This window comes from Ctenopharyngodon idella, chromosome 22 (genome assembly GCF_019924925.1).
Source record: "Ctenopharyngodon idella isolate HZGC_01 chromosome 22, HZGC01, whole genome shotgun sequence".
NCBI classification, from domain to species: Eukaryota; Metazoa; Chordata; class Actinopteri; order Cypriniformes; family Xenocyprididae; genus Ctenopharyngodon; species Ctenopharyngodon idella.
The window spans coordinates 5274115-5301765 of record NC_067241.1 but is presented as its reverse complement, the minus strand read 5'-3'; the positions used below and the strand labels follow the sequence as shown (position 1 = coordinate 5301765).

Sequence of the window (27651 nt, the reverse complement as noted above, 5' to 3'; positions counted from 1 at the left end):
CTTGTACGCGCATGCTAAGTGTGCATGAATGGTCATGTGACATGCGTTTTCGGTCTATAGTGTAGACGGAGATTGTTTCTGAAACGCCAGTGTAGACGAACATCACTTTCATTTTAAACCACTGTTTTAAAACGAAAACGCAGTAGTGTAAACGGGGCATAATCTCCAGCCATTGTAAATGAATAGAGAACAGAATAGAGTCATACAGGTATGGAAGGACATGAGGGTGAGTAAATAATGACAAATGTTTCGTTTTTGGGTGAACTAATCTTTTACCTTTATCAACACACAAATATATTGCTTTTGTTGCACATTTTATTAAAAATATAAGAGACAATATGCAGTCTATAATGTAACCCACTATTTGTGATTTGATGATGGAAGTTTACAAGAGTGAAAGAGAAGCAACTCTATCCTTGAAATGACTGAACCAACATTTTATTTTGGCATTTTTGAAATACAAGAACCTTTTCAAACATTACAAGTTATATTGCAAGTACAAATGATCAATACAAAATTAGAAAGTTGTTCAGATTCACAAGGGGCAGAAACAGGTTGTTAAAACACCAGCACACAAGAGTTAGTGATGAGGTAAAGAACCAGATCTAAACCTTATTAACTTTACATTCACCGACAGAAACACATTATTATCTGAGTATTACAACATTGGTGGTATTGTGAAAACAGGACCAAAAAGTTTGTCACTTTGTCACAACCATTTCTTCAACAAGTTGACTTGGAATTTTTAAAGATTCTGTTAAAATATTAAATCTATTTTACTATGTATAAATTTAAAGCTTAACAGTTACCCTATGAGATGTGTAAAACAGCCCCAAGTGACACCATGTATATTTCCAGACATTTCAACACCATCGATTGAAGCGTAGTTGTTGCTCTGGAATCTTGAGCTTTGCTCACCATCTGACAATGAACTTTCTGCATTGTAGGTTATCTTTATCAGGGGTCATCTTTGCGACAGATGTTATGTACATTTGAATTGTCTGTCTTTTCTTATTTGAAACATAATATAGTCAAAATGCCCTGGACTTCATTTCCAGCATTTGCAGTATGTTAAAAAAAAAAATGACCGGAGAAACTGACTAACTGCAGTAACCAGTTCATCATTATTATCTCTGTTAAATTTAAATTCCAAGTTAAATTGTGTTATGAATGAATAATCATGTAAAACAAAAACACAGGGATGAGCAAATAAAATATTGCGGGCAATGGAAGTGTTGAATTTTGTTAAGACATTTACGACATTAACAATTTAAAAAATAACATTATTATTTTGACTGCTCTGTTTAGCACTGTTGAGCATAAAATTTTATAAAAATAACACTTGGGCAAGATGGCATGACTTTTTTTTTTTTTAGAGAAATGGGTTAGTTGACAGTTATATTAAATTGTTTGGTTATACAGATATTTCCATGTTACAGTTCTGCTGGATAGAGACTGTACCATACTATTTTATTCACATCCGTTCAAATATCCCTCATTTTTACACAATTATTGTGAAATAAAACAAATAAATCTATGAATCTGACGATGTCAACCCTGCTCTTTTATACAGTACAGAATATGAATATATTTTATAAGTTTGAGCATACATTGCTTACTCTAGACATTTTTCCAGACAATGTGTCAAAATATGGAAAACTTTGACAGCCCAATTTAACTCACAATAAAATTACATGTCAAAGGATGAATAAGATGTCAGCGTTAGATTGAATCAGCAGGAGGGTTCAAAGAGGAGTTGAATTGCTATTAAATGTAGTGCTACTAAGATACAGAAAATCTTCAGTATCTTTTTAAATGCTATTAAAACAAAATGAATAAAACTCACATAAATCAAGACAAATCTCTGGATATTTCAGCACTCTTAGCTTAAATGCCCACTTTTGTACGTGGTCTTGACGATGAGTATTACTGTAATCATGTAAATTTATTCAGCTACATGTGAAGTGTTTTTGTGTGTGAGCAGAAAGTTCTTTACATGTAAACCATCTGTGTTTCGGCAAGAAATTAATGGATAGGAAAAGTTTGTTGTGCTCTGATAAATTTAGACAGTGTCTTTTTACACATAACATTTATACATCTATAAACTGATAAATATTTTAATATTCTTCATAAAACATACAGCTTCACACACGTTTCATACAAGGATTTGACAGAGAAAATGGTTTGTTCGTAGTATAGCACGACAAATCCATTTGCATTCTCTTTTTCTCACTCACACAAAACATTGTCCTTTTCCCTCAATATTTTATATCCAATCTTTTCTGACTTTATTCTTATAGGACTTCCAATAGTCGATCCTACTTTCATCCACAAAGACGCTTGCAGCATTGTGCGGAAACTTCTGTTTGCACCACTTGCAGAACACCGCCTCGGATTTCAAATGCTTCAGGAAAATTCATATTGGAAAGAAACATCTCCGCTGACGATACCAAGCTATTCTAGGAACACAAGTTGGCTTTGTAGAGTATTCTAGTTTGTACAACATTTCCAAGAATCGACTGAGGATCATATGGACTGGAACAGCTTGAACATGAGGAACATCGGGGCAAAGATAGCAGGGTCTGATCTTAGATCAGCGTTTGGGAACCATCTAAATCAACCCGTAGGGGAAAGTGGAAGTAGCAGGGCTCTCGTTTTCATCGGACAGATAAATGGACAACAGCGAGGATGCCGAGCCTGTAAGTTTACATATGGCTCTAATCAAGGGCTGGCAGGAGGTTTGGGGGAGGGGCAAGACCCCTGACTGTCAAAACTGGCCGTTCTAGCTTTCCACTGTAAGAAAACACATATGAAAAACCCATCATTATAGAGCAGAAGAAATGCACTCTATAGAGAGCAAATATTGCTCAGAAGAGTGAATTTTACACTGTGGTTGCATGAAATTGATGCATCTAAAGTTATTTTAGTTGAAGTTATAAAAGTTGAACATGTATGTTATTTTTTAGTTTAATATTTTCTATATAAAAATAAATATAATGCTTTTGATTATACTGAGTAATGCAAATCCAAACACATCTAATCATGTTCCACTTAAGCAAACTGCATAAATGAGGCTACGAATGAACTAACTTGACTAATTAATCCCCAACCTGATTTTTTCTCATGCTTTTATGTAATTATTTGCATATCACGGTTTAATACACTTGTAAAAATTACAAAAATTATTCAATACAAACTTAATTGGAAGGAACAGTGATTTCAATAATTAACTCAAAACAGAACAGATAACAGAAATCGGTAACACTTTATAATAACTGCACACTATGAAGAATTAGTTAGGCATTAGTAAACAGTGAATTCATCATTTATAAAGCATTAATAGACATTAGTAAGCAGTTTATAAATACACCTATAAATGCTTTGTTCTTGATTTATAAGCATATCTATAATGTGTTTAATAATTGTATTTTCATACTTTATTAATGATCAATTTATCATTTCTAAATTAAGTATTACATTATTTACAAACCACTTATTTAGGAGTTGTCAGTGGTTCATAAGATCATTTAGGAAGTGTAAGTAAATGATTAATAAACTATTCAAACGTACATTTATATATCTTATTATTTAGACCTATAGTAATAGTTACTCAGTGTGTTAATAAATGCTTTATTAATACATATTCCTACTGTAATTCATGATTAATTCAGGTAGTTATAAAACAATTAGAAGTGGTCAGTTAACTATTTTTGTAAGCTCATCTAAAGTGAGGACTGTTTATGCTTTGTAAAGCTTAACAAAGGAGATTTAAAGGCTCAGTGATCTTCTGCACTGCTGTTCTCTAATATTTTAAAGTTAGTACTGAGGTAGTTTTGACACAATTAAATATTTTATTACATTATTATTGTTTATAAAAAACATTATTTGTTGTATTTTGGCATTCCTGTAATCCAGTGTTGGCACTGGTAATTTTTTATTCAGCAATGTTTACACTACAGAAATGTATTTTTATATCAGATTGCAAAAGCTTAGTTTCATTTTACTGCACAGTTATGTTTTCTGGAGGAGTACAGGGATTTTTATTTTCTTTGAAATTGCAGAGGTTTACTTTTAATCAAGTTACCCATCGTAAAGTTTCATTTTTTTCCCTTGAAATAAATATTTCTATGTTCTGTATCTCTTAAATCTCCTTTATAAAAGCTTTACAAGGCATGAATAGTCCTCACTTTAGATGAACTCACAAAAATAGTTAACTGACAACTACTAAATGTTTTATAACTACCTGAATTAATCATGAATTGCAGTAGAAATTTGTGTTAATAAAGCATTTATTAACACACGGAGTAACTATTACTATATGTCTAAATAATAAGATGCATAAATGTACATTTAAATTGTTTATTAATAATTTACTTACACTTTATAAATGATCTTATGAACCACTGACGACAACTAAAGAACTGGTTTGTAAATAATGTAATATTTAATTTAGAAATGATAAATTGGTCATTAATAAAGTATGAAAATACATTTATTAAACACATTATAAATCAAGAACAAAGCATTTATAGGTGTATTTATAAACTGCTTACTAATGTCTATTAATGCTTTATAAATGATGAACTAACTATTTACTAATGCTTAACTAATGCTTCCTAGCGTGAGTTATTCTAAAGTGTTACCCAGAAATCAGTACTGGAAACACAACCATATCTGTTTTAAATGACCAAAAACAATGCCTCTATATAAGCCTCCAATTATTTCTCAGGCCAACTTAATTATTCAGATGAAAATGCTCGTGGCCACACCCCCAAACACAATGCACCTCAATTGACCTCAGCTGAAACATTTTTTTTTTTTTATTAATTTGAATGAATTGACAGAACTTTGTTCAAAATAAAGACAATATGTATTAAAACAGCATATTATTATTTTTAACAGAACAACAATCTAAGTAAAATGAATGAGAGCAAAATGCGATAACCTAACATTTACATAGCGCCAAATTCATTTTTTCCCTCATGATTAACTCTTGACCACATTTCAGAAAAGGGAACAGAATTTCAGTGTGTGAATTAAAATCAGCACTGACATATTTCACTCATGTATTATTCATGAAGCAAAGTTTGAGGATGTGACTAGAGGGATCTGAATGTTTACAAAGAGAGATTGGAGGCTGGTCAGAAATGAATTCTGAAAATTCAATTTGCATTTAAAAAAACATAGTTCTTAGTTAACCAGGGGTGTCCAGACTCGGTCCTGGAGCACCACTGTCCTGCAGAGTTTTGCTCTAACTAGTATACCTAGTAAGACCTCGATTAGCTGGTTCAGGTGTGTTTAATTGGGGTTGGAGCTGAACTCTGCAGGACAGTGGCCCGCAGGAGCAGGATTGGACACCCCTGATATAAACACTAATAGGGTTATTATACCTACCCTTTACATTTATGTTTGCATTCCTGGTTACTTACCTCTTTTTCTGATTTCTTAGGCTCCACCAGGGGGTGCCAGTGTGCAATTGGCTTACGGGGGTATGCGAGCATCTCATTCCAGTGGTCTCTACCTAAACCTTCAGCACCAGAGCCCAAACGGCACACGCCAATTATCTCATTGTGGCCCACCCTGCAAGATAAGATTTTTTTTGTTACAGAATTATCTGTTTAATTTATCCAAATAATCACATTCATACTCGCAATGAATAATGTAACAAAGTTTGTAGGACCCAAAAGCATTTTGTTAAAAGACAATGATATGTGTTTTTGCCTGCCAGTGCAACTAACCTTTTTTGCACCAAGGTATGCGTGTAAAAATATGTGCATATTCAGACTCAGAGAGAGTAGCTGAAGTGCCACAGGATAAAGAAATCAACATACATTTACCTCAGTGGTGCTGAACTTTACGTGAGTCCTTTTGTGAACCCAAGGAAGAGAACTGTGAAATAGCAGTTCCTGACATCTAATCGTGTGTGTGTGTGTGTGTTCTTGTCTTGGACACTAACAGACTGACTGCTTGAGACTTGAGAATGTTGGGTAAAATGTATGCACCTGGTTCTTTGAGCAGTTACCCGCCTGTAGAGAGGTGAGTGGTGAATGCTCTGACGTCTGACCTTTTCCTCTTCCTACTTGAGCACATGTACCATGTGATCATTTTGATGTCTGGTGATCCTGCTATTCTAATATATCCTATTCAGGTTGTTTCAATATTTCAATATTTCTCTTTTTGGGTTGTATGTCTTGAGTTTCATGCACAAATATATATAACCACCATTTTGTAAAATGCAATAAAATGAAGAATCTGTGGTTTGTTAATTCTCTTGAACCTTTTTTTTAACTGACGAAAATACAAAGAAAATATTTCCCAATGTTTTCAACTTACCAACTTAATTGTATTTTGTAAATATAAACAAATTTTGATTTTGATGGCTGCAACACAGTCCAAAAAAGTTGGAACTGAGGCATGTTTACCACTGTGTCACATCACCTTTCCTTTTAAATAAACTTTTCAATCATTTGGGAATTGAGGACACTAATTGTCGCAGTTCTGCAAGTGGAATTTTTGCCCAATCTCACCTGATACAAGACAGCTGTTCAACAGTTTGTGGTCAGTGTCTGATTCTCTTTTTCAATTAACAAACCATAGATTCTTGATTTTATGGCATTTTACAAAATGTCCCAACTTTCTGGAAATAGGGTTGTATATCAACTATGTTAAATATTAAAGGCATAGTTCAGCCAAAAATAAAATTCTCTCATCATTTACTCACCCTCATGTGATGTATATGACTTTCTTTCTTCAGATAAACACAAAGATTTTTAGGAAAATAATTAATCCATACTGTATAATGCAAGTGAATGGGTTTTGCTCATTTGACGCTTGAAACCCCATTGTGAAAATCATTACGGTAATCCATATGACCCCAGTGGATGAATCAATGTCTTCTGAAATTAAATGATGTGTAAGAAAGATACTAATGTTTTAAACCATTGCTTCTTTCCTATGCACATTCACAAGTTCAAATTGACACACGTAAGTGTGCAAGAAATAACAAGTAAGCACAGAGGACCACCACTTCTCGCTTGAGCTTCACAATGCACTTATGTCACGTGTCACAACGTCCTTCTTGTGAACGCTTGTATGACAGACAGGAAGCAATGATTTTAGTTAAAAAAATGAAAAATATTTGCATTTTTCTTACACATACCTACAAGGGTTGGACAATGAAACAGAAGCACCTGGTTTTAGACCACAATAGTTTATTAGTATGGTGTAGGGCTTCCTTTTGTGGACAATACAGCATCAGTTCGTCTTGGGGATGACAAATACAAGTCCTGCAGAGTGGGCAGAAGGATTTTGAGTCATTCCTCTTCCAGATCAGTGGCCAGGTCACTATGTGATGCTGGTGGAGGAAAACGTTTCCTGACTTGCTCCTTCAAAGTTCCCCTAATGTGACTCAAATATATTTAGATCTGGTGACTGTGTTCAACTTCACTTTCATGTTTATCAAACCATTCTGTCACAAGTCTTGCTGTATGTATTGGTGCATTATCATGCTGATACTACAATTCAGGGTACAATGTTTGAACCATTAGTTGCACAGGGTGCTCCAGAATGGTTTGGTAGTCCTTGGCAGTGACGCACCCATCAAGCACAGTAGGGAAGACCATGATATTGCAGCCCGGGTGGATGTGGTTCATCCAACGTGGTGGTATGCCGACATAACCCTGGATATCATCTCTCGATACACCATAAAGGCTTGGTCCTGGTCACAGATGAGCCAGATGTGCACCAACAATTTGGATGGCAATATTTTATGTACAGCTGTGCTATCGCTCTGCTAATTCAACCTTCACACTCTGCTGTTATTGATGGAATGTAAAACCGGTAAAGATTGGCCACCAGTCTTTGAATCCATGCGCATATAAAGGCATGAAACCTCCAACAATATATTGGTCAGTGTTTCAGTTTCATTGTCCAACCCCTGTATCGTTTCACTTCAGAAGACATTGATTCATCCAGTGGGGTCGTGTGGATTACCATCACAATTGTTGTGTGTGGTTTTTTAAGGAAAGGAGTGGAACCCATTCAATGGCATTTTATGGACTCACAGAGATGGATTATTTTCCTGAAAAATTTTGTTTGTTTTTATCTAAAGAAAGAAAGTCATATACATTGGTAATGTCATGAGGGTGAGTTTTTCCCCCATGCAATTATAAAGAATGAGGGCTTTTTCAAGTTTCAAAAAAGATGCAAAATCAAGAAAAAAGTATAATAGTCCAGACTTGTGAATTATATATAAGCCTTCTGAAGCCATACAATAGCTTTGTTTGAGAGAAAGACTGAAAATTGTTATTTGCAACATGACAGTGTTACAGGTAATCTGTCATTTTTTGTTTTTGGGTTGGTTGGACATGTGTTTTAGTTCAGTTTCCTGTGTTTCAGGGTATGTTTATATGACAACAATGTACTAAAAACTGAAAAGTTTTTTTTCACACAAATCTGCAAAAACAATTAAAAACGCTGTATTATGCATGCCAGGCCAGTAGTTGGCAAAGTCACTTTGTAAAGAAAAACTACCCACCTATGAACTGAATACGTAATATGTGCATGATGTCGCCGTTTTCACAAATTTGCGTTTTATGTAGTTTACACAAGGAGACAATAATGGTATCATTTTCAAAAACTTGCACTTTGAAACCCATTTTCAAAAGTTTGCGTTTTCAGGCCCCCCAAACGTCATTGTCATGTAAATGAACGGCCAAAATGTTTTTAGTTGAAAATGGTGTTTGTTTAAATGGCCCCTCAGTTAGTTTCTATGCTTTCTCATTGATTTGATTATTATGTGCACCTGCTATTCATTTCATTGCTTGGTTTGTTTGGGTATTTAAGCTCTGTGTTTCTTTCAGTTCATTGTCTGTTCTCTGAGTTTTTGTTAATAAATCATTACTGCTGCGAATAGATCCAGCTCTTTTCCTTTATTTTTACAACCACACCTGACAGACAGAGAGTCTATTTTGACAGAATTTTCACTTTTGGTTGATCTGTCTCTTTAAATTTCAATGTATAAAGGAGAAATAGCTGTTACATACAGGTCATAGTCCATGACTGAGATGTGCAAGCTGACTTGGTCCATGCTCTCAGGAGGGATGTCAAAGATAATAGCCTCATTATAAGTAGGATTCAGGGTGTTTTTCTTTGTTGTGGTCTTCTTCTTTTTGAGACGCCTCCCGTCACAAATGAGGGATACTTTCACATAGGGATCTGCTCAGAGAAAACACTGGTATTAGTTCAAGTCATATAACGGGTATTATTTTTTACATTTGCAGTTTGACTTTTAATTCATTAAATAATTAATTAATATATTATTTTACTTTAATTGAAACTAGTGCATACTACAATACACTTAATTAATCCTCTAACAATAGCTTGAAGTTGATGAGAGTATCAGATGAGAAGATTAGAAATGAATGCTTTGTATCTTCATAGAGCCAACTTAAAATTCAGTGTGAATGGAATGCCGTTGAGATTTCGGGCTTTAATAAAATGACTTGAACGCTGATTCTGACATCAGAGCTGCATACTGATTTCTATCCCTCACCATCATTGCGCAATTTGTCTGATCCATTATGCTTGTGCATTAGTAAGCCATAAACTACTTCCAGCTTGAGCAGAACAAATCAGATGAGAAGTACTTCTTCTGACACCAAATTAGCTTGGGGCATTTCTAAATAGATATTATCCACTGCATGTGAATTCAATTTTACTGCAAATGAAAAACGTTTACTCTTCAGCAGATAAAAGTAAAAATGTCTGGTGTGTGACAAACTATCATTGTAAGGAAAAACCATGATAGTGTGAGTAATTCATGTTATTGGAGCTTAAAATCGTTCCCTGCATCACATTCGTAACGCTTCTTCAGACTGTCTGGCTTAACTTGCTCAGTGATGCTGCTGATTTACCTCTGGGAAATTTTGTTTATATGAACAGACTCAACAGAAGCCAATTTGTAACATGGAACAATGATTAGAGCATGCCAGACGTGTGCATTAACAATATATGAGAAAACAAAAACAGGTTTTCAGAAGCCATAAAATCAAATGGTGCAATTATAGAGGAGAGTGGTGCTACTTTTTACTTATGTTGTCCTCTAGGCATGGAGAAATGAGACAGAGGTAGCCTATACTTCAGGATGTGTCGAGGGGTTTGAATCATTAGGGAATACATGAATGATTTATATTTCAAATGAAAAATTGAACATAAATGAGAAAAACCTGCCAAGACAAGGTTTAATATTTAGAATATTTGAATGTTTTTAATATTTAATCATTTCATAGAACTTACTATCATTTTGGGAAGAATGCTTCATTGCTTCATTTAATAGTTCATTTACATTTAAACAAATAATATACCTGGTTTTATACAGTTGTAGTGTACCAACATGTATGATATTTATTTTTAGACCTGAATAAATTTCCTTTGACATAAACATGACAAAAAGTGACATGATACTATACTGGCAGTATAGCTTTGAGTAGTAAAATGCTACCTGAGTATCCTGTGATGTCCATTGCCTTTAGGTTCCTGCACTTGATGACTGTGAGTGTTAATCTGCCTGCTGTAGGTAGATAGCAGAGTGAGAACATGATCTCCCCAAGGTCCACGCTCTCCTGTCAGACACAGACACACACAAATCAATGTAGCATGATGTATTGGCACGTTTTGTTACAAAAGGTCACCTTTTCAAATCAATGGCTCCAGATAATAGAGAAAAAAACAGTAAATGTGCAATAATGTACCAGCAAAAGATACTATTAGAGAAGACACTGTTCCACAAGCATCACTCCCAGTCAAGAACTGAGTGTAGATTTTCACAACATGAAAAAAAGAAATCATACTTTGGTAAATCATAATTATGAGATAAAATGTTGAAATTCTGCCATAAAAAGTTAAAATTATGAGATAAAATGTCATAATTCTGAAATAAAGTCTTAATTATGAGATACTAAGCCACAATTATGAGACTAAAAGTCAAAATTATGACATATTAAGTATAATAATGACATAAATTGAAATTATAAGATTAAAAATTCATGGCAAAAATGTATAATCATGACATTAAAAATCTAAATTATGGGATTAAAAAATTCTTATGACAGAGTCAAAATTTAAACTTTTTCCGTAAGACCTTTGTTAATCTTCAGAACACAAATTAAGATATTTTTGATTAAATCCGATGGCTCAGTGAGGCCTGCATAGCCAGCAATGACATTTCCTCTCTCAAGATCCATTAATGTACTAAAAACATATTTAAATCAGTTCATGTGAGTACAGTGGTTCAATATTAATATTATAAAGCGTCGAGAATATTTTTGGTGCGCCAAAAAAAACAAAATAACAACTTATATAGTGATGGCCGATTTCAAAACACTGCGTCAGGATTTAGGAAGCTTCGGAGCATTATTAATCAGTGGTTCGGAGCGCCAAAGTCACGTGATTTCAGCAGTTTGGTGGTTTGACATGTGATCCGAATCATGATTCGACACGCTGATTCATAACGCTCTGAAGCTTCCTGACGCAGTGTTTTGAAATCGGCCATCACTATAAGTCGTTATTTTGTTTTTTTGGTGCACCAAAAATATTCTCGTCGCTTTATAATATTAATATTGAACCACTGTACTCACATGAACTGATTTAAATATGTTTTTAGTACATTAATGGATCTTGAGAGAGGAAATGTCATTGCTGGCTATGGAGGCCTCACTGAGCCATCGGATTTCAACAAAAATATCTTAATTTGTGTTCCGAAGATTAACGAAGGTCTTACAGGTGTGGAACGGCATGAGGGTGAGTAATAAATGACATTATTTTCATTTTTGGGTAAACTAACCCTTTAATTTTGACTAAGTTATCTAATAGTTTTGACATTTTGTGTTATAATTAACCAAAGCATGCTTTTTTATGTGGCGAAAACGGGCTTCCATATAGACTTAATGCAATATGGCTAATTGTCACTAACGGAGTTTCATTTGCGAACGAATCTATGTTTTTGTGAGAATCATTAAAGTGGACGAATCGTTGTATCAGTGTTGCTAGTGTAATTATTGACTTTTCAATCTACACAATGGCTGAATAGAGAAAGGTTCTGCATCAATACAATCAATACAGTCACTTTGCTATAGTTTCCCAGATTTGCTAAAAGCTAGCTAGTGCTGCAAGAAGTTATTTATTGGTATTTGTGGTTTGGCATTTTGACTATGAAGGTTGGGTTTAATAAGCCTGTGACTCAATATCAAGGTCTAGTGGGGTACTGTTTGGACAGATATAGCCACAGTGACCAATTAGCTGTTACGATTCTCCAAGCCGCGAGCTCTCCTGGACACCACTCCAGCAAACTGTTAATTAAACGTCAACACTCCAAAACATTTCGGCCTTTCCACCAGGGCATGAGGTCCATCATTTCCCTCACAGCTGATCCAAACATATCAGGTTTCTTTTAGATCAAGATAAAACAAGTGTAGGCCTATCCAACACAAATATCAAAAACATTGGGACAGTGGCATTTAAGACCACCCACTTTGTCTGGAAGTTAAGCACGTGCAATGCAAAGGCGAAGTAAGCTAGAGTTAGCGCTATCATCTCAGCAGTATTAAGACTGCTGTAAAAATTAATCACTTTAAATGAGCTCAATAAGCCTCTCTCTGACAGACATATCCCATGACTCCTCTACTTGTGGCTTAATGTCTCTCTAGCCCTCTTAGGTGATTATTTGCAGTTTGCGCTTAAGTATCATATAGGGACTTTTTAAAGTGGACTGATGGATTGGCAAAAAGCAAGCTTGACTGAAAAAAAAGCTGTAAAAATGTCTCAGAAATGTATTTGTACAGCAAGTAAACTTTAAGTAAATAAATGGACTATTACTGAACAATATGGCTCAGGTTAAAAGGTCAAGCAATCAAGCTTACTAAATTATGTCTGATTTCAGTGAATGTGTTGAAGTTTATGTAAATTAATTTGACTATTTCTCAGATCAGACCAAATTCCGTCCACCTTCATCTTTTGGAACATGTTTGCTGCCAGCTGGCATCATCTTAAAGGGACAGTACACCCCAAAATTAAAAATCTGTCATCATTTACATTTATTGTTATCCACTGTAAAATCTTTCTTCCATGAAATATAAAAGTACACGTTTAGCTGTATTTTTATGCTCTTTTTTTACAATGAAAATAAATGTTGACCTACCTAAAATTTAGTAAATTTCCCATGTCTTCTAAATTCAATCTATAGCTTTTTGTATGAAAACAAGCAAAAATTTTGAAAATGATTTTCACATATAATCTCAAATATGGTGTGTCAATATGTCACACCATGTTTGATGTCAGTGATTTCAAATGCCATTGGTTCTTGTGTCTTGAAACCATTTGTAACACCAAACTTTAACAAATGCACAAATTCAATTTGCATAATTGAATAACAATACAAATTTGAATATGCACATCTCCAAATTGCGTATATGAATAGCAACCTAATCTTTAGTCTTTTTTGTATAGCTTCAGAAGACTTGAATCATATGGACCACTTTTATGATAATTGTATGGTGCTTTTTGTCATTTTATGAGCTTGAGAGTCCCTAGTCACTATTGCATTTTTGGAAAAGAGCAAGGGATGGAACGTCAATGCGGGTATGAAGCAATTTAAGTAAATGATGATTGTATTTTAATTTTTGAGTGAACCTCCCCTTTTGGTAGTTTTGAAATGCGGTGCCTTGAGTTTCAGATTCAAATCTCCAGCCAAGTGCAATAGAATGTGTGCTATTGTTCAAGGAGCAGCCGGCCTCCTGCCATGAAAGCAATAACCACAGGTTTATTGAATTGCTCCTCTGAGGATAGCGGTAAATCTAGAAAACAGAGAGAAATAAGACTCATCGAGGAGCAGTTGAAGTTCATATAGCCTGCCGTTATGGAGTGATCAACTAACCTCGGGTGACCTTAGTACCTATTTTGGAGGTTATCTTCAATGTTTAATATTATGCTGTGATTGGCAGCACCTCTTATTAGTGGCCGCTATGAAAATTAGGCAATTACTTTGTCCACACATACAATCAGCCAGTGTCAGTCATCTTCATGTGTCAATTACTACCTTATCTTTGTGTTAATGAGGGTAGATCCCTGAACTCTCATTAATTTGGCCGTCTTGGAGTTAGCAGGTGCACAGCACAGAACGTGCTGAATATTGTGACTGCATTTTAACAGTCTATGTAAACAAGCTAATACACATACCTTAGTCTGCATCTAATAGCCTTGTTATTTAGAGTCAATGATTTTCTAATCTACACAAAACACAAACAGTCTGACCGGTGCAATATCAAGTGTACTTGCTGAGGTTTCAGGATCCTTCCTTCCTTCTCTTACCAACCAAAATTAAACTATAGTGTTTAGAATGTTGCAGATGACCTGGATGACTTATGATTTATCAGACCAGGCTCACGTAATGTGGTATGGTGGGGTCCAAAAGTTTGAGACTACAATGAACACAAATATTAAATTTTATAATATTTGTGTTCATTGTAGATTTTTTATATTTTGAAAGAAGTCTGCATTTATTTGATTAAAATACAGTCAAAACAGTAATATTGTAAAATATTATAACAGTTAAAAAAAACTGTGTTCCATTTTAAAATGTAATTTATTCCTGTGATGCAAAACTGAATTTTCAGCATCATTACTCCAGTCTTCAGTCACATGATCCTTCAGAAATCATTCTAATATGATGATTTGGTGCTCAAGAAACATTTCTAATTACTATCAAAGTTGTGCTGCCTAAAAGTTTTTTTGTAAACATTATGTAAATACTTTGTATATTGTAAATACTTTTACTTTTGACCAATTTAATGCATCCTTGTAGAATAAAAAGTATTACTTTTTTTATACAAATATATATTCAAACGTTCATAGAGTTCATATACAGTAATATAAAATTTTATAATATAATAATATAAAATCTAATAATCTAATTTTAATTACCATTATAATGTAAAATGAACAATTTTTATTTTTATTTTTTTTATTTTATTTAGATTTAGGTTTGGTCACTAATCAAAAAAGCAAATTTGTGACATTGACATTTTACAATTCAACTTTTTAATTCAAATTTTTATGCTAGTATTTAAATTTGCAATGAAAAATTTGTATTAAAAATTAAAAAACTAGTGGTCTCAGACTTTTGCACCCGACTGTATATTAATTTACATATCTGATCAATATGTGATCAATACATATATGAGCATCCTCATTATGCACCTCTCCCCATAAAAAAAAAAATCGACCTAAAATCCAGCAGAATTTCATAATTTGGCAAACACATCAAGAGAAGAGAGAGCGGAAAGGTTCTCTTACAGAGGTAGCATACTGAATGTCTCTCCAGATGGAGGTTTCCCTTGAGAGATCAGACACTTCAAACAGATTGTCCAATATGACCTCCCCAATCATATCGTGCCGTGAGAACCGGTCGAAGTCAAAAACGCTGAGATGGAGCTTCCTGACAGGAAGCTCATCATAGGGTACTGGAAACTGGAAGGACTCGTCAAACGTGGGGTTGAGTGTTTTACGATGGACTCGTGTCTGGAACTTCTGCTTCCGATCTGGCAGCAGGTAGATCTTGACATAGGGGTCAGAGCTGCCGCAAAGATCCTTGGCTGGTAGATCAAATGCCTTGAGTATCTTGACAAGTAACATCTCATTCTCATAGTCATAGCGGAGAGAAAAGTTGATCTTGCCACAGTTTTTTTCGCTTTTACTATTACCGGAGTCGTCGTTGTCTGTGGTCATCTGCTTGTAGAGTTCAGGCTTGATACGGCCAATGCTGGTTGGCTGCTCATCCACATAATAATCATCTCCCAGGTCCAGACTTCCTACCTGCATTTGACGGGGAAGGTGACGTTTGAAGGAACTGTGCCTGAAAAAATGAGATAAAGGAGAGAAAGAGTGACATGAGGGATTTGATGATGTTTGGAAAAAGTTGTATTAAAAACTGAACAGCTCTTATATCAAGGTTTTGCTTGCAAACCCAAGGGCTACAAAAACATATAAACACTTGGTTTTTACTTACATTTGAAATGAAAATGTTTCTCTTCAAATTTATAATTCATATTAATTACTTTTATATATTATAGACACACGCACAAACGCGCACACACACACACTTACACAGTAAAAATTGCTGTAAAAACAGCCAAATCTTGACAGTAACATACTGTTTTCATTAAAACAGTAATATACTGTTGAAAACAATGCATTCTAAGTAATATTTGTCATTTTCGAGAAAGTAGCCTACAGCAATATACTGTGAATTAGCTCAAAGTCGACACTCCTAGGCTGTGTTCCAAATCACACCCTACACCCTCATTCCATATTCCTACATTATTTCACTAATATAGTCTACTTGACAGAGTGAATGAAAACAAATGAGTGAATTCAGACACTGATGAACACCTGCTGTTAACAAGCAGAATCACTGAAGGAAAAAGAAACAACAAGAACAGAAAAAAAATTAAATCAACTGTTAAAAGTTAAAAGAAGATATGTCACACAATTCTATAGCGAAGACAAACCTTAATGCTATGTACAGGACAAAAAAAAAGCAATGTAACAGTTGTTCTCAAAAGGAGACCGGGATGGTGTAGTTAATTCAACTGCATACTATTTAATATTAATAAAACCCCTTATTTCCCTGTCAAGCTGATCTCTGGCAATGCTCTGTATCAAAAAGCAGTAAAAAATCTTCAAAAGCAGCCAAATGCTGAAGCTAAATTAAATATTACTCTTTAATGAGCAAATAGTACATGACAGATATTTAATTTTGAGTGGACAAGTTCTGTGCTGTAATTAAGGTCCCTGGAACAACCCCAAATAAATCAAGTATGCATGAGCTGCGCTTCTCTTGGTTCCAGTGATTATGAAGCAGCTAAACATTAAAAACTCGCCATTGTGTGACATTGAAATGCATTATTGAAGGCATAAAATAACAAAGCAGTCTCAGATGAAAGATTTTACTGTCCTCTAAAAAATATGCATCATTAGCAGTATACTTTTCAAATATAAATGATGTTTCTGAGAAGATTACATTTCTCTTGTTTGTGTCAGTATTCATCTGCTCTGTAATGTCTTTAGGAGATTCTCTTATGGGGTGACTCTGATTGATGATGCCTTTTGAGCCTTGGAAATAGAGGAAAGTACACATATCTAATAATACAGGGATGGTGGTCTGACAGCCTGATTCATAGTCTGCATTTCCTTCAGGTATATACAGTTCTGCATGTGACTAATGAAAGGTGTAAATGTGTATGCAGCACTGGGTGTGTTGCAGACACAGGCTGCAGGCTGAAAAGATGAGGATAAGTTTGACATCCCTTAAGAACTGAGCATTTACATCTAAATTTAGAGATGAGTTTAGCATGTACAGTATGATGATGCATAATTCTGTATATTATTAAAGGAAATAAATGGAAACATTTGGTAATTTTGTTATTGCACAACACTGAAAGTCATGAAAGGGATAAGATGACCCATATCTTGGACAAAAAGTTCCCTTTTTAAACTTCTTCCATAAAATGTTCGCAGAATATATAGAATACATCTGATTTTTTAAAATCAATTATGCAAAATATTAAATAAATTTGAAAATTAAAATAAAACATAATACAAGTATTATAAAAATGATTAAAATACAATTACAAATATATTATTATAATAAATTCTAAGAGGGACATCTTAAAGGTTTAGTTCACCCAAAAATGAAATTTCTGTCATTAATTACTCACCCTCATGTTGTTCCAAACCCGTAAGACCTTCGTTCGTCTTCAGAAAACAAATTAAGATATTTTGATGAAATCCGGGAAGTTTTTTTTTCATCCTCCATTGAAAGCAACAAAATTACACATTCAATGTCCATAAAAGTAGTAAAGACATCGTTAAAATAGTCCATGTGACTGCAGTGGTTCAACCTTAATGTTATGAAGCGACAAGAATACTTTTTGTGCGCAAAAACAAAACAAAATAACAACTTTATTCAACAAAATCATCTCTCCTCTTCTACGTTATTTTCGTTGCAGCTTCCAGGTTCTACGTTCGAACGGCAGCTCAGTATTGGCCGACGCCTCTTCATGTGAGCAGCACGACGCATGCGTGATGCTGACGCAGGAGCTGGCAAATAATGAGCCGGCGTTTGGACTTAAACGCAGAAACGCAGCACTACGCCAACTGCTTAACAGCCTGACAGAGAAGAGGAAAAATTGTTGAATAAAGTCGTTATTTTTGTTTTGTTTTTGCGAACAAAAAGTATTCTTGTCGCTTCATAACATTAAGGTTGAACCACTGTAGTCACATGGACTATTTTAACGATGTCTTTACTACTTTTCTAGACATTGAATGTGGTCATTTTGTCGCTTTCAATGGAGGATAAAAAAACATTTTGTGTTCCGAAGATTGAAGGTGTTACGAGTTTGGAATGACATGAGGGAGAGTCATTAATTTTGGGTGAACTAACCCTTTAACCCAAGGGTCATTAAAATATGTGTACTTTTTTTTCTATCCACAAAGACCCTATTAACAACTAGACATAAAAACATTTGATATTGAACATTTATTAACATTCAATTCACAATTATCCAATGACAACAATTTTGATTATTTAACCTCATCTTACCCTACATATATACTACTTTTCAAATGTTTGGGGTAAGTAAGATTTTTAAATGCTTTTATTCAGCAACGAAACATTAATTTGATCAAAAGTAAATTGTTACAAAAAAATATTTCAAATAAATGCTGTTCGTTTGAACTGTCTATTCATTGAAGAATAAAAAAAAGCATCATAGTTTCCACAAAAAACATGTTTTTGAGCACCAAATCAGCCTATTAAACCGATTTCTGAAGGATCATGTGACACTAAAGAGTGGAGTAACGGCTTTTTGTTGTTGTTGTTTTGTTTGTTTTTAAATTGTAGTAATATTTAACAAGATTACTGCTTTTACTGTATTTTTGATAAGATAAATGAAGTCTTCTTTGAAAAACACTAAAATATCTTACCGCCCCCAAACTTTTGAACAGTAGTGTTAATGTGTGTTCATAGATGCTTTTTGGCTCCGTTACCTGGTGGATGACGCAGGCTCTGTGGTCTGTCTTTGCATGCGCTGTGTACGCCGCAAAAAGTGCTCTCTCATGGAGAGCTGTACCTCGGCCGGGATGTCGGGAGACGTGTGGCTTATTTTAACGGCTGCCTCCAGGAAGCCCATCGATGCCATGGAATACTTTTCCTTTTCAGTCGCCATGGCGACCTCGGACGGCTGAGGACTGGGCAGGAGAGATGGTAAATGAAGCGAGGGGCAGTCGTCAGGGGCGAGGGCCGCAGAACTTGACGAGAGGGCTTTCTTCCTCCAAGGAACCCAGCACAGCTTCCAGGAGACGAATGAGGTGAGCAACAGCAGCGCCAAACCACACGCAATTATCACACCAATGGGGAGGCCAACAGTGATGTCTACAGCCGGGCGGAAGTGATGGGCCGCACAATATGGACAAACAGATGGTCGAAACAGTGAGACAGACAGAAAGAAAAGTGCATTAGTTTCAAGAAGGTTCAAATTAGCAATGACTTGTATTTATATTACTTATCTAAAGATCCATGGGTTTATTTACATAAGCCTGTGCGAATCAAACACTGTCTGAGGCCCTGAATTTGAACACACAGTGCAGAAATGATGAAATGTAATTAAAGTTATCGCAGATACAGGCCTATAATCTATTTCCAAGGGAACAATGCTAGCGGAAGATGCTGCAGCAATATCAAGCGCTCTCTCTGCGAAGCTTTCCACCCATCAATGGCTCTTACCCATGTAGGCGGAAAGCAAGCTCAAACTCATTTCTTCACGATTACAGAGAATTTGCTTGCAATAGAACAAATGGGCTGGAGAAGCTCCAAGACTGCTGACAAGCACTGTGTAAACATTATTGTAAAAGAAAAGGGAGATCTGTCATTTTGTGTGGGAGCTCTATAGGTTCTATAGGTTTTAAAGCAATAATATTGAGGCGGCTGAATTCATTTTTATTTTCCGTCTGAAATGTGTTTTTACAGTGAGAAACGCTGATTGCGTTTTTTCCCCTCCCAACAGTTGTATGAACGCTCTCTGCCTACTGCTTCGACCGGTTTGATTTATTTGAAATAATGCATGCTGAGATCTCCCTGGGCTTCCTGAAGAACGAACAATGTGTCCTTGCTCAAATGGAATATAAATCTCTACTGACAGTTCAAAGGGCTTGGGGCCACATCTAATTTAGAGTCTTTTAGAACTTTTGTTCTTCATTCAGTTCCTCATTCCTTTCCAATTCATTTGTCATTATGTGACTACTGTAAACACACAATACAAAGTAAAGAAGACTCAAGGTCAGAACAGGAGAAATTAATCAAAATTTTGGGAACAAAAGTCTTAACATTCAAATGATATTTAAAAAAACAGGGAAACATGGACTTAAGAACAGTGTGGATTTACTTTTAAGCTATAACATATTTAGATATATTAGAAGTTTAGCATGTGCAGGATGATGATGCATCAGCCAATGTGTTATTATAGGAAATAAATAGAAACGTTTAGTTTTTATAGCACATTCTAATTGTTGTATTATATTGTTATACTATTACCTTACTGGGGTAAGTTGTGCCGCTACCTGGGGTAAGAAGTCCCCCCTAAATAAACTTTTACATAATGTATAAATGACTTTTGATATAATTCCTATTAATATTTATATATTTTTTAAAGTGTCATTTAGTAAAATATTAAATCAGCTATTCTATTGAATTTTTACTTTGATAAATTAGTTGAATAATTAAATAACCAATGACAGACAAAGCAGAATCCCAATAAAAGAGATTCATCTGAAAGGTAAAATTATTCTGACTTATGTACAGGCATATAAATATTTACATATTTAACTGCCAATATTTTAATTGCAGATATGTCATAATAGCAATACTATGAATGCAAATTTAATAGTTTTACTCATCTATAGGTTTTAAAGGATTAGTTCACTTCTGAATTAAAGTTTCCTGATAATTTACTTACCCCCATGTCATCCAAGATGTTCATGTCTTTCTTTCTTCAGTTGAAAAGAAATTAAGATTTTTGAGGAAAACATTCCAGGATTTTTCTCCATATAGTCCAGTTTCTCCATATAGTGCAGTTTCAGTGCAGCTTCAAAGAGCTCTACACGATCCCAGCCGAGGAATAAGGGTCTTATCTAGCGAAACGATCGGTCATTTTCTACAAAAAAAAAAAAATATATATATACTTTTTAACCAGAAATGCTCATCTTGCACTGCTCTGTGATGCGCCAAGTATTACGTTGAAAGGTCACACATGACATAGTACCGCGGTAGAGCAAAAAACTTCAAACCTTTTGTTTGTAAAGGGCATTTAGCTTAATCTTTGCACGTTTGCTTTGTAGACACTGGATCGGTACTTCCGCCTACGTCACACGTGACCTTTGTAACGTGATTACGTCGTGTGTGGATCGCAGAGCAGTGCAAGACAAGCATTTGTGGTTAAAAAGTATATAAATTTTTATTTTTTTTTAGAAAATGACCGCTCGTTTCGCTAGACAAAGACCCTTATTCCTTGTCTGGAATCTTTGAAGCTGCACTGAAACTGCCATTTGGACCTTCAACCCGGTGAACCCCACTGAAGTCACATATATGGAGAAGAATTCTGGAATGTTTTCCTCAAAAACCTTAATTTCTTTTCGACTGAAGAAAGAAAGACATGAACATCTTAGATGACATGGGGGTGAGTAAATTATCAGGAAATTTTCATTCAGAAGTGAGCTAATCCTTTAATGAAAGCAAAGATGTCTGAAATGTACATCTAATTCATGGAAATACTGAATAATAACCCTATTAATTACAATAATTATTACATTTAAAAATAAAAACAAGGTTGTATCTGTATTTCTTAAAGGGTTAGTAAAAATTCTGTCATCAATTACTCACCCTCGTGCCGTTTTACACCCGTAAAACCTTTGTTAATCTTCGAAACGCAAACTGAGATATCTTTGTTTAAATCCGATGGCTCCGTGAGGCCTACATACTAGGGAGCAATGACATTTCCTCTCTCAAGATCCATAAAGGTACTAAAAACATATTTAAATCAGTTAATGTGAGTACAGTGGTTCAATATTAATATTATGAAGCGACGAGAATATTTTTGGTGCGCCAAAAAAAATAAATAAAAAATAACGAATTATTTAGTGATGGCCGATTTCAAAACACTGCTTCATGAAGCTTCGGAGCGTAAGGAATCAGCGTGTCGAATCCGCAGTTCGGAACGCCAAAGTCACGTGATTTCAACAGTTTGGCGGTTTGACACGCGATCCGAATCATGATTCGACACGCTGATTCATTACGCTCCGAATCTTCCTGAAGCAGTGTTTTGAAATCGGCCATCACTAAATAAGTCGTTTTTTTTTTTTTTTTGGCGCACCAAAAATATTCTCGTCGCTTTATAATATTAATATTGAACCACTGTACTCACATGAACTGATTTAAATATATTTTTAGTACCTTTATGGATCTTGAGAGAGGAAATGTCATTGCTCCCTATGTAGGCCTCATGGAGTCATCGGATTTAAACAAAAATATCTTAATTTGTGTTCCGAAGATCAACGAAGGTCTTACGGGTGTAAAGCGGCACGAGGGTGAGTAATTAATGACAGAATTTTCATTTGTGGGTGAACTAACCCTTTAAAAATATGTTAATATCCTTACAACAATAACAACATTCCTTTAAGAATGTTTAGATATTTACTGGAAAATAAGACAATTTTTTTTTTTTTTTTTTTTTTTTTTGCAGTGCACGTGCTGATGTAGCTTCTCTAAAGTTTCTAATAGTTTTCCATGTTACAAGCTGTATTTTTGCTGAAGTTTCCCATTTCATGTGAATAAGCTGTCAAGGGGTTTTCTGTAAATTCTGTAAACTGCTTTCTCTAAAGTGTCCATTTGAAGGGATCAGGGTTTATCCTGAGTGGATATGAAATTTCTAGGTCCAGGGATTTATGTGTTCAGAAGATTTTCACATTCAAACACTGCTATATAGCTTCTGTTTTGTCAACTGAAATGATCCAGACTCCGACATGGCTCCCACTGGTTTGCCTTTGTTGTCTTTTAATTTCTAAATCTGGCTTGCCTGCACAGCTGGACAGGGCTGATAATGTCAAGATGATGTGGCAGTTTCATGGTGGGGTTAAACAATAATTTTAGTCATGTGAAAAAAATTAGTAATAAAATGTATATGAATGCCAATTTGATCCTTTTTGCATTCAAAATAAACTAAATAATGTGGCTATTACCCAGTGTGACCGTTTATGGCATGCGTGCTGGACATTAATGATGATTTGGCTGTTAATCAGCATGAAGACAGAAGTACAGAAGACACGTGGCAGTAAAGCAAAGTGAGCACTGGGGTTATCTTCTACCCATTGAGATATGGATAATGAATCAAACAGTGTGACACTGTGACTCCCCATGGACCTGGTTGCCAACCAGCATGATATTTCACATAGCTCTGGTTATAATATTCAGCTAATGAGCCATGCATATAATGGTTCATAAATGCAATCAGTCAGTCAACATATATTTTTCTCAGGGCTGTCCAAGAGAGAGGGAGGCCATAAAGTTTCAGGTGGTTAGTGTGATCATTTGGAAAAAAAAATCTCACATTTTTCTTGGATTAACATCAAAAGCCTAAGCTAGGGTCAATGACATGTAACATATTTTTCTTGTACCTTCACTACATACTATATATGTATACAGTGTGTATATATATATATATATATATATATAACACACACACACACACACGTTTATTTTCCCAAACAACATTATTTATACATATTGATATTTATTAATTATTTATTATTTCATAAATATCATTACGTTTTGGGGACTTGTACCACATTAAATTTTACAATGAACAATCTTCAACTATCTTTACTTGAACTATCCTCTCCTTGTCATAAAAAGGTCAAATTATCTGTTGATTATTATCACCACCTGTTCCATTTTTGACTATATATCAAATAGTGTTATTTTAGTATTCATATACTATAATAATTTTATTAATATTTTGATTTTTTTATATTTTTCATTTTTAGTAATTTGTGTTTTTGTCTTTTTAAAAAATGTCTATATAGTTTTTTTAGTTTTGTTTTTTAGTTTTTATTTTGTTACATCAAGTTAAACTAAATGAAAATGAGAAATATTAGCTAAAATATAAGTTTCATTTTTTTATAAATAATTGTTTGTTTTATTTCAGTTAATATTTATTTTATTTCTTTGTTTATATATATATATATATATATATATATATATATATATATTTTTTTTTTTTTTTTTTTTTTTAATTCTGCAATTAAAAACATGCTCGAGGTGTATTTAGGTCATTGTAATTTAAATTGCATTTAAACATATTATAATGTACATTAAAAAAATAACAGATGGGGCAAAAAGTGCTAAAGTGCTAAAAGTGCCACTAGGTCTATTTTCAAATCTTTGAAGCTATATTATGAAATCTTTTTTATATATATATATATTATATTATATATATTTATATATATTTATATAATTATATATATTTATACACAGGTGCTGGTCACATAATTAGAATATCATAAAAAAGTTGATTTATTTCACTAATTCCATTCAAAAAGTGAAACTTGTATATTATATTCATTCATTACACACAGACTGATATATTTCAAATGTTTATTTCTTTTAATTTTGATGATTATAACTGACAACTAAGGAAAATCCCAAATTCAGTATCTCAGAAAATTAGAATATTACTTAAGACAATACAAAGAAAGGATTTTTAGAAATCTTGGCCAACTGAAAAGTATGAACATGAAAAGTATGAGCATGTACAGCACTTAATACTTAGCTGGGGCTCCTTTTGCCTGAATTACTGCAGCAATGTGGCGTGGCATGGAGTCGATCAGTCTGTGGCACTGCTCAGGTATTATAAGAGCCCAGGTTGCTCTAATAGTGGCCTTCAGCTCTTCTGCATTGTTGGGTCTGGCATATCGCATCTTCCTCTTCACAATACCCCATAGATTTTCTATGGGGTTAAGGTCAGGCGAGTTTGCTGGCCAATTAAGAACAGGGATACCATGGTCCTTAAACCAGGTACTGGTAGCTTTGGCACTGTGTGCAGGTGCCAAGTCCTGTTGGAAAATGAAATCTGCATCTCCATAAAGTTGGTCAGTAGCAGGAAGCATGAAGTGCTCTAAAACTTCCTGGTATACGGCTGCTTTGACCTTGGACCTCAGACAACACAGTGGACCAACACCAGCAGATGACATGGCACCCAAAACCATCACTGACTGTGGAAACTTTACACTGGACCTCAAGCAACGTGGATTGTGTGCCTCTCCTCTCTTCCTCCAGACTCTGGGACCCTGATTTCCAAAGGAAATGCAAAATTTACTTTCATCAGAGAACATAACTTTGGACCACTCAGCAGCAGTCCAGTCCTTTTTGTCTTTAGCCCAGGCGAGACGCTTCTGACGCTGTCTGTTGTTCAAGAGTGGCTTGACACAAGGAATGCGACAGCTGAAACCCATGTCTTGCATACTTCTGTGCGTAGTGGTTCTTGAAGCACTGACTCCAGCTGCAGTCCACTCTTTGTGAATCTCCCCCACATTTTTGAATGGGTTTTGTTTCACAATCCTATTGCTTGTACACTTTTTTCTGCCACATCTTTTCCTTCCCTTCGCCTCTCTATTAATGTGCTTGGACACAGAGCTCTGTGAACAGCCAGCCTCTTTTGCAATGACCTTTTGTGTCTTGCCCTCCTTGTGCAAGGTGTCAATGATTGTCTTTTGGACAACTGTCAAGTCAGCAGTCTTCCCCATGATTGTGTAACCTACAGAACTACACTGAGAGACCATTAAAAGGTTTTGAGTTAATTAGCTGATTAGAGTGTGGCACCAGGTGTCTTCAATATTGAACCTTTTCACAATATTCTTTTTTTCTGAGATACTGAATTTGGGATTTTCCTTAGTTGTCAGTTATAATCATCAAAATTAAAAGAAATAAACATTTGAAATATATCAGTCTGTGTGTAATGAATGAATATAATATACAAGTTTCACTTTTTGAATGGAATTAGTGAAATAAATCAACTTTTTAATGATATTCTAATTATATGACCAGCACCTGTGTGTGTGTGTGTGTGTGTGTATATATATATATATATATATATATATATATATATATATATATATATACCCAAGTGGGAAAAAAAGTACATTTCTATAATGTACTTAAAGTGCTCTATTTTCGTACACTAATTTTGTACTTAATATACTAAACAAGTGGTAACTAAATATATTTTTTAAATACAGAAATAGTATATTAAAAGCACATTTTAGTTCATATTTCATGGTGTCTCAAAATAGCACAGTTGAGTACACTTAGATGTTTTTAAGATTATCTTAAGAAGTACTAAAGAAGAATTTTTAGTATATTAAGTAAAAAATTAGTGCGCAAAAATAGAGCACTTTAAGTACATTATTGAAATGTACTTTTTTTTCACCTGGGTATATATATATAATTTTATCAGGTCCATGGATCAGACTGCAAATGCACAATAATTAGATACGCAGCCATGCTTTTCTTTACACTCTATGCAACTAGTATCCTGAAAAAACAACCTCGACCTCTGATGCATAATGAATCCCTAGCATTTATGTTTGTGGAACCTGTATCCCATCTCGCAAGCTTCTCTTGGCACTCAGCAAAATTTTCCAGCCCAGTGCTGCAGAAGCAGAGAGGAGAACATGTTGTCCTATGAGATAACACATGAAAGGAGGGGGCTGTTAATTTCCCCCCTCCTCCTCAGGCACAGGGTTCACTGGGGTTGGGCCTTGTCTGGAGCACATGAGTAATATCAGGAGGCCCACAAATTCAATTAAGATTGTTTTGAAACTGAGTCAGGGCACAAACTGGGGCCCGAGGGTTTTCCCTTCAAATGTCTTCGAATGTAACCTGGTTTCCATAGAAACCCAGCTATAAGACGCGACGTGTGCCCTGTCAGCTCTCATCATCTAATCCCGAGCAAAAACAAAAAGCTTTGTTGTGTGCTCAAAGGACAGCATGAAATGAGGAATTAACGTTTGAGGACATAAAACGTGAGGCGACAAACAACAACATCAGAGGGGTCATCTGAACCTTGATATGAAGCCAATTAAAGAACCTCTAACATGGTGCTTTTGTTAATTACAGGGTAAAATTGCAACAAAATGGAACACAGTACTAACACATCCTAATTTAACCACACACAAAGGGCAATCAGGAAGACAGTGTGTTAACCCAACTCAGCGGACCTCAATTACACAGTCTCTCTTCCACCCACGCATCTCTGACAGCTGATATTTTCAGGACAATGGGAGCATTTAGACTGATAGGAACTGGCATCACAATCAGTGGCCACCATTAGGGAGAGCTCAGAGGCATTGTCATATCGTGCCTTTGAACTAGATCTCTGTTCCCATGTGAACGCATTTAGATTTAATATTGATGGTGGAATTGGCAGAAAAATACACTGCGAAGTGTAAATCTGTCTCCTATAGGGTCTATCTCTTGAGGATGTATGTAAA

At 34.9% G+C, this 27651-nt stretch overlaps 1 protein-coding gene across 1 annotated transcript in view; it reads right to left on the bottom strand.

Moving 5' to 3' along the window:
- Positions 1-416: 416 nt before the first annotated feature.
- Positions 417-27651, bottom strand: part of syt6a (synaptotagmin VIa) — a 59253-nt gene continuing 32018 nt past the window's right edge. The window contains exons 2-7 of the mRNA XM_051880867.1: positions 19102-19486; positions 15349-15907; positions 10502-10622; positions 9045-9216; positions 5430-5580; positions 417-2793 (exon numbers count right to left, since the gene is read on the bottom strand). Coding sequence (XP_051736827.1) covers positions 2722-2793; positions 5430-5580; positions 9045-9216; positions 10502-10622; positions 15349-15907; positions 19102-19486 — 1460 coding nt within the window. The 3' untranslated portion in view covers positions 417-2721. The remainder of the gene's footprint in view (positions 2794-5429; positions 5581-9044; positions 9217-10501; positions 10623-15348; positions 15908-19101; positions 19487-27651) is intronic.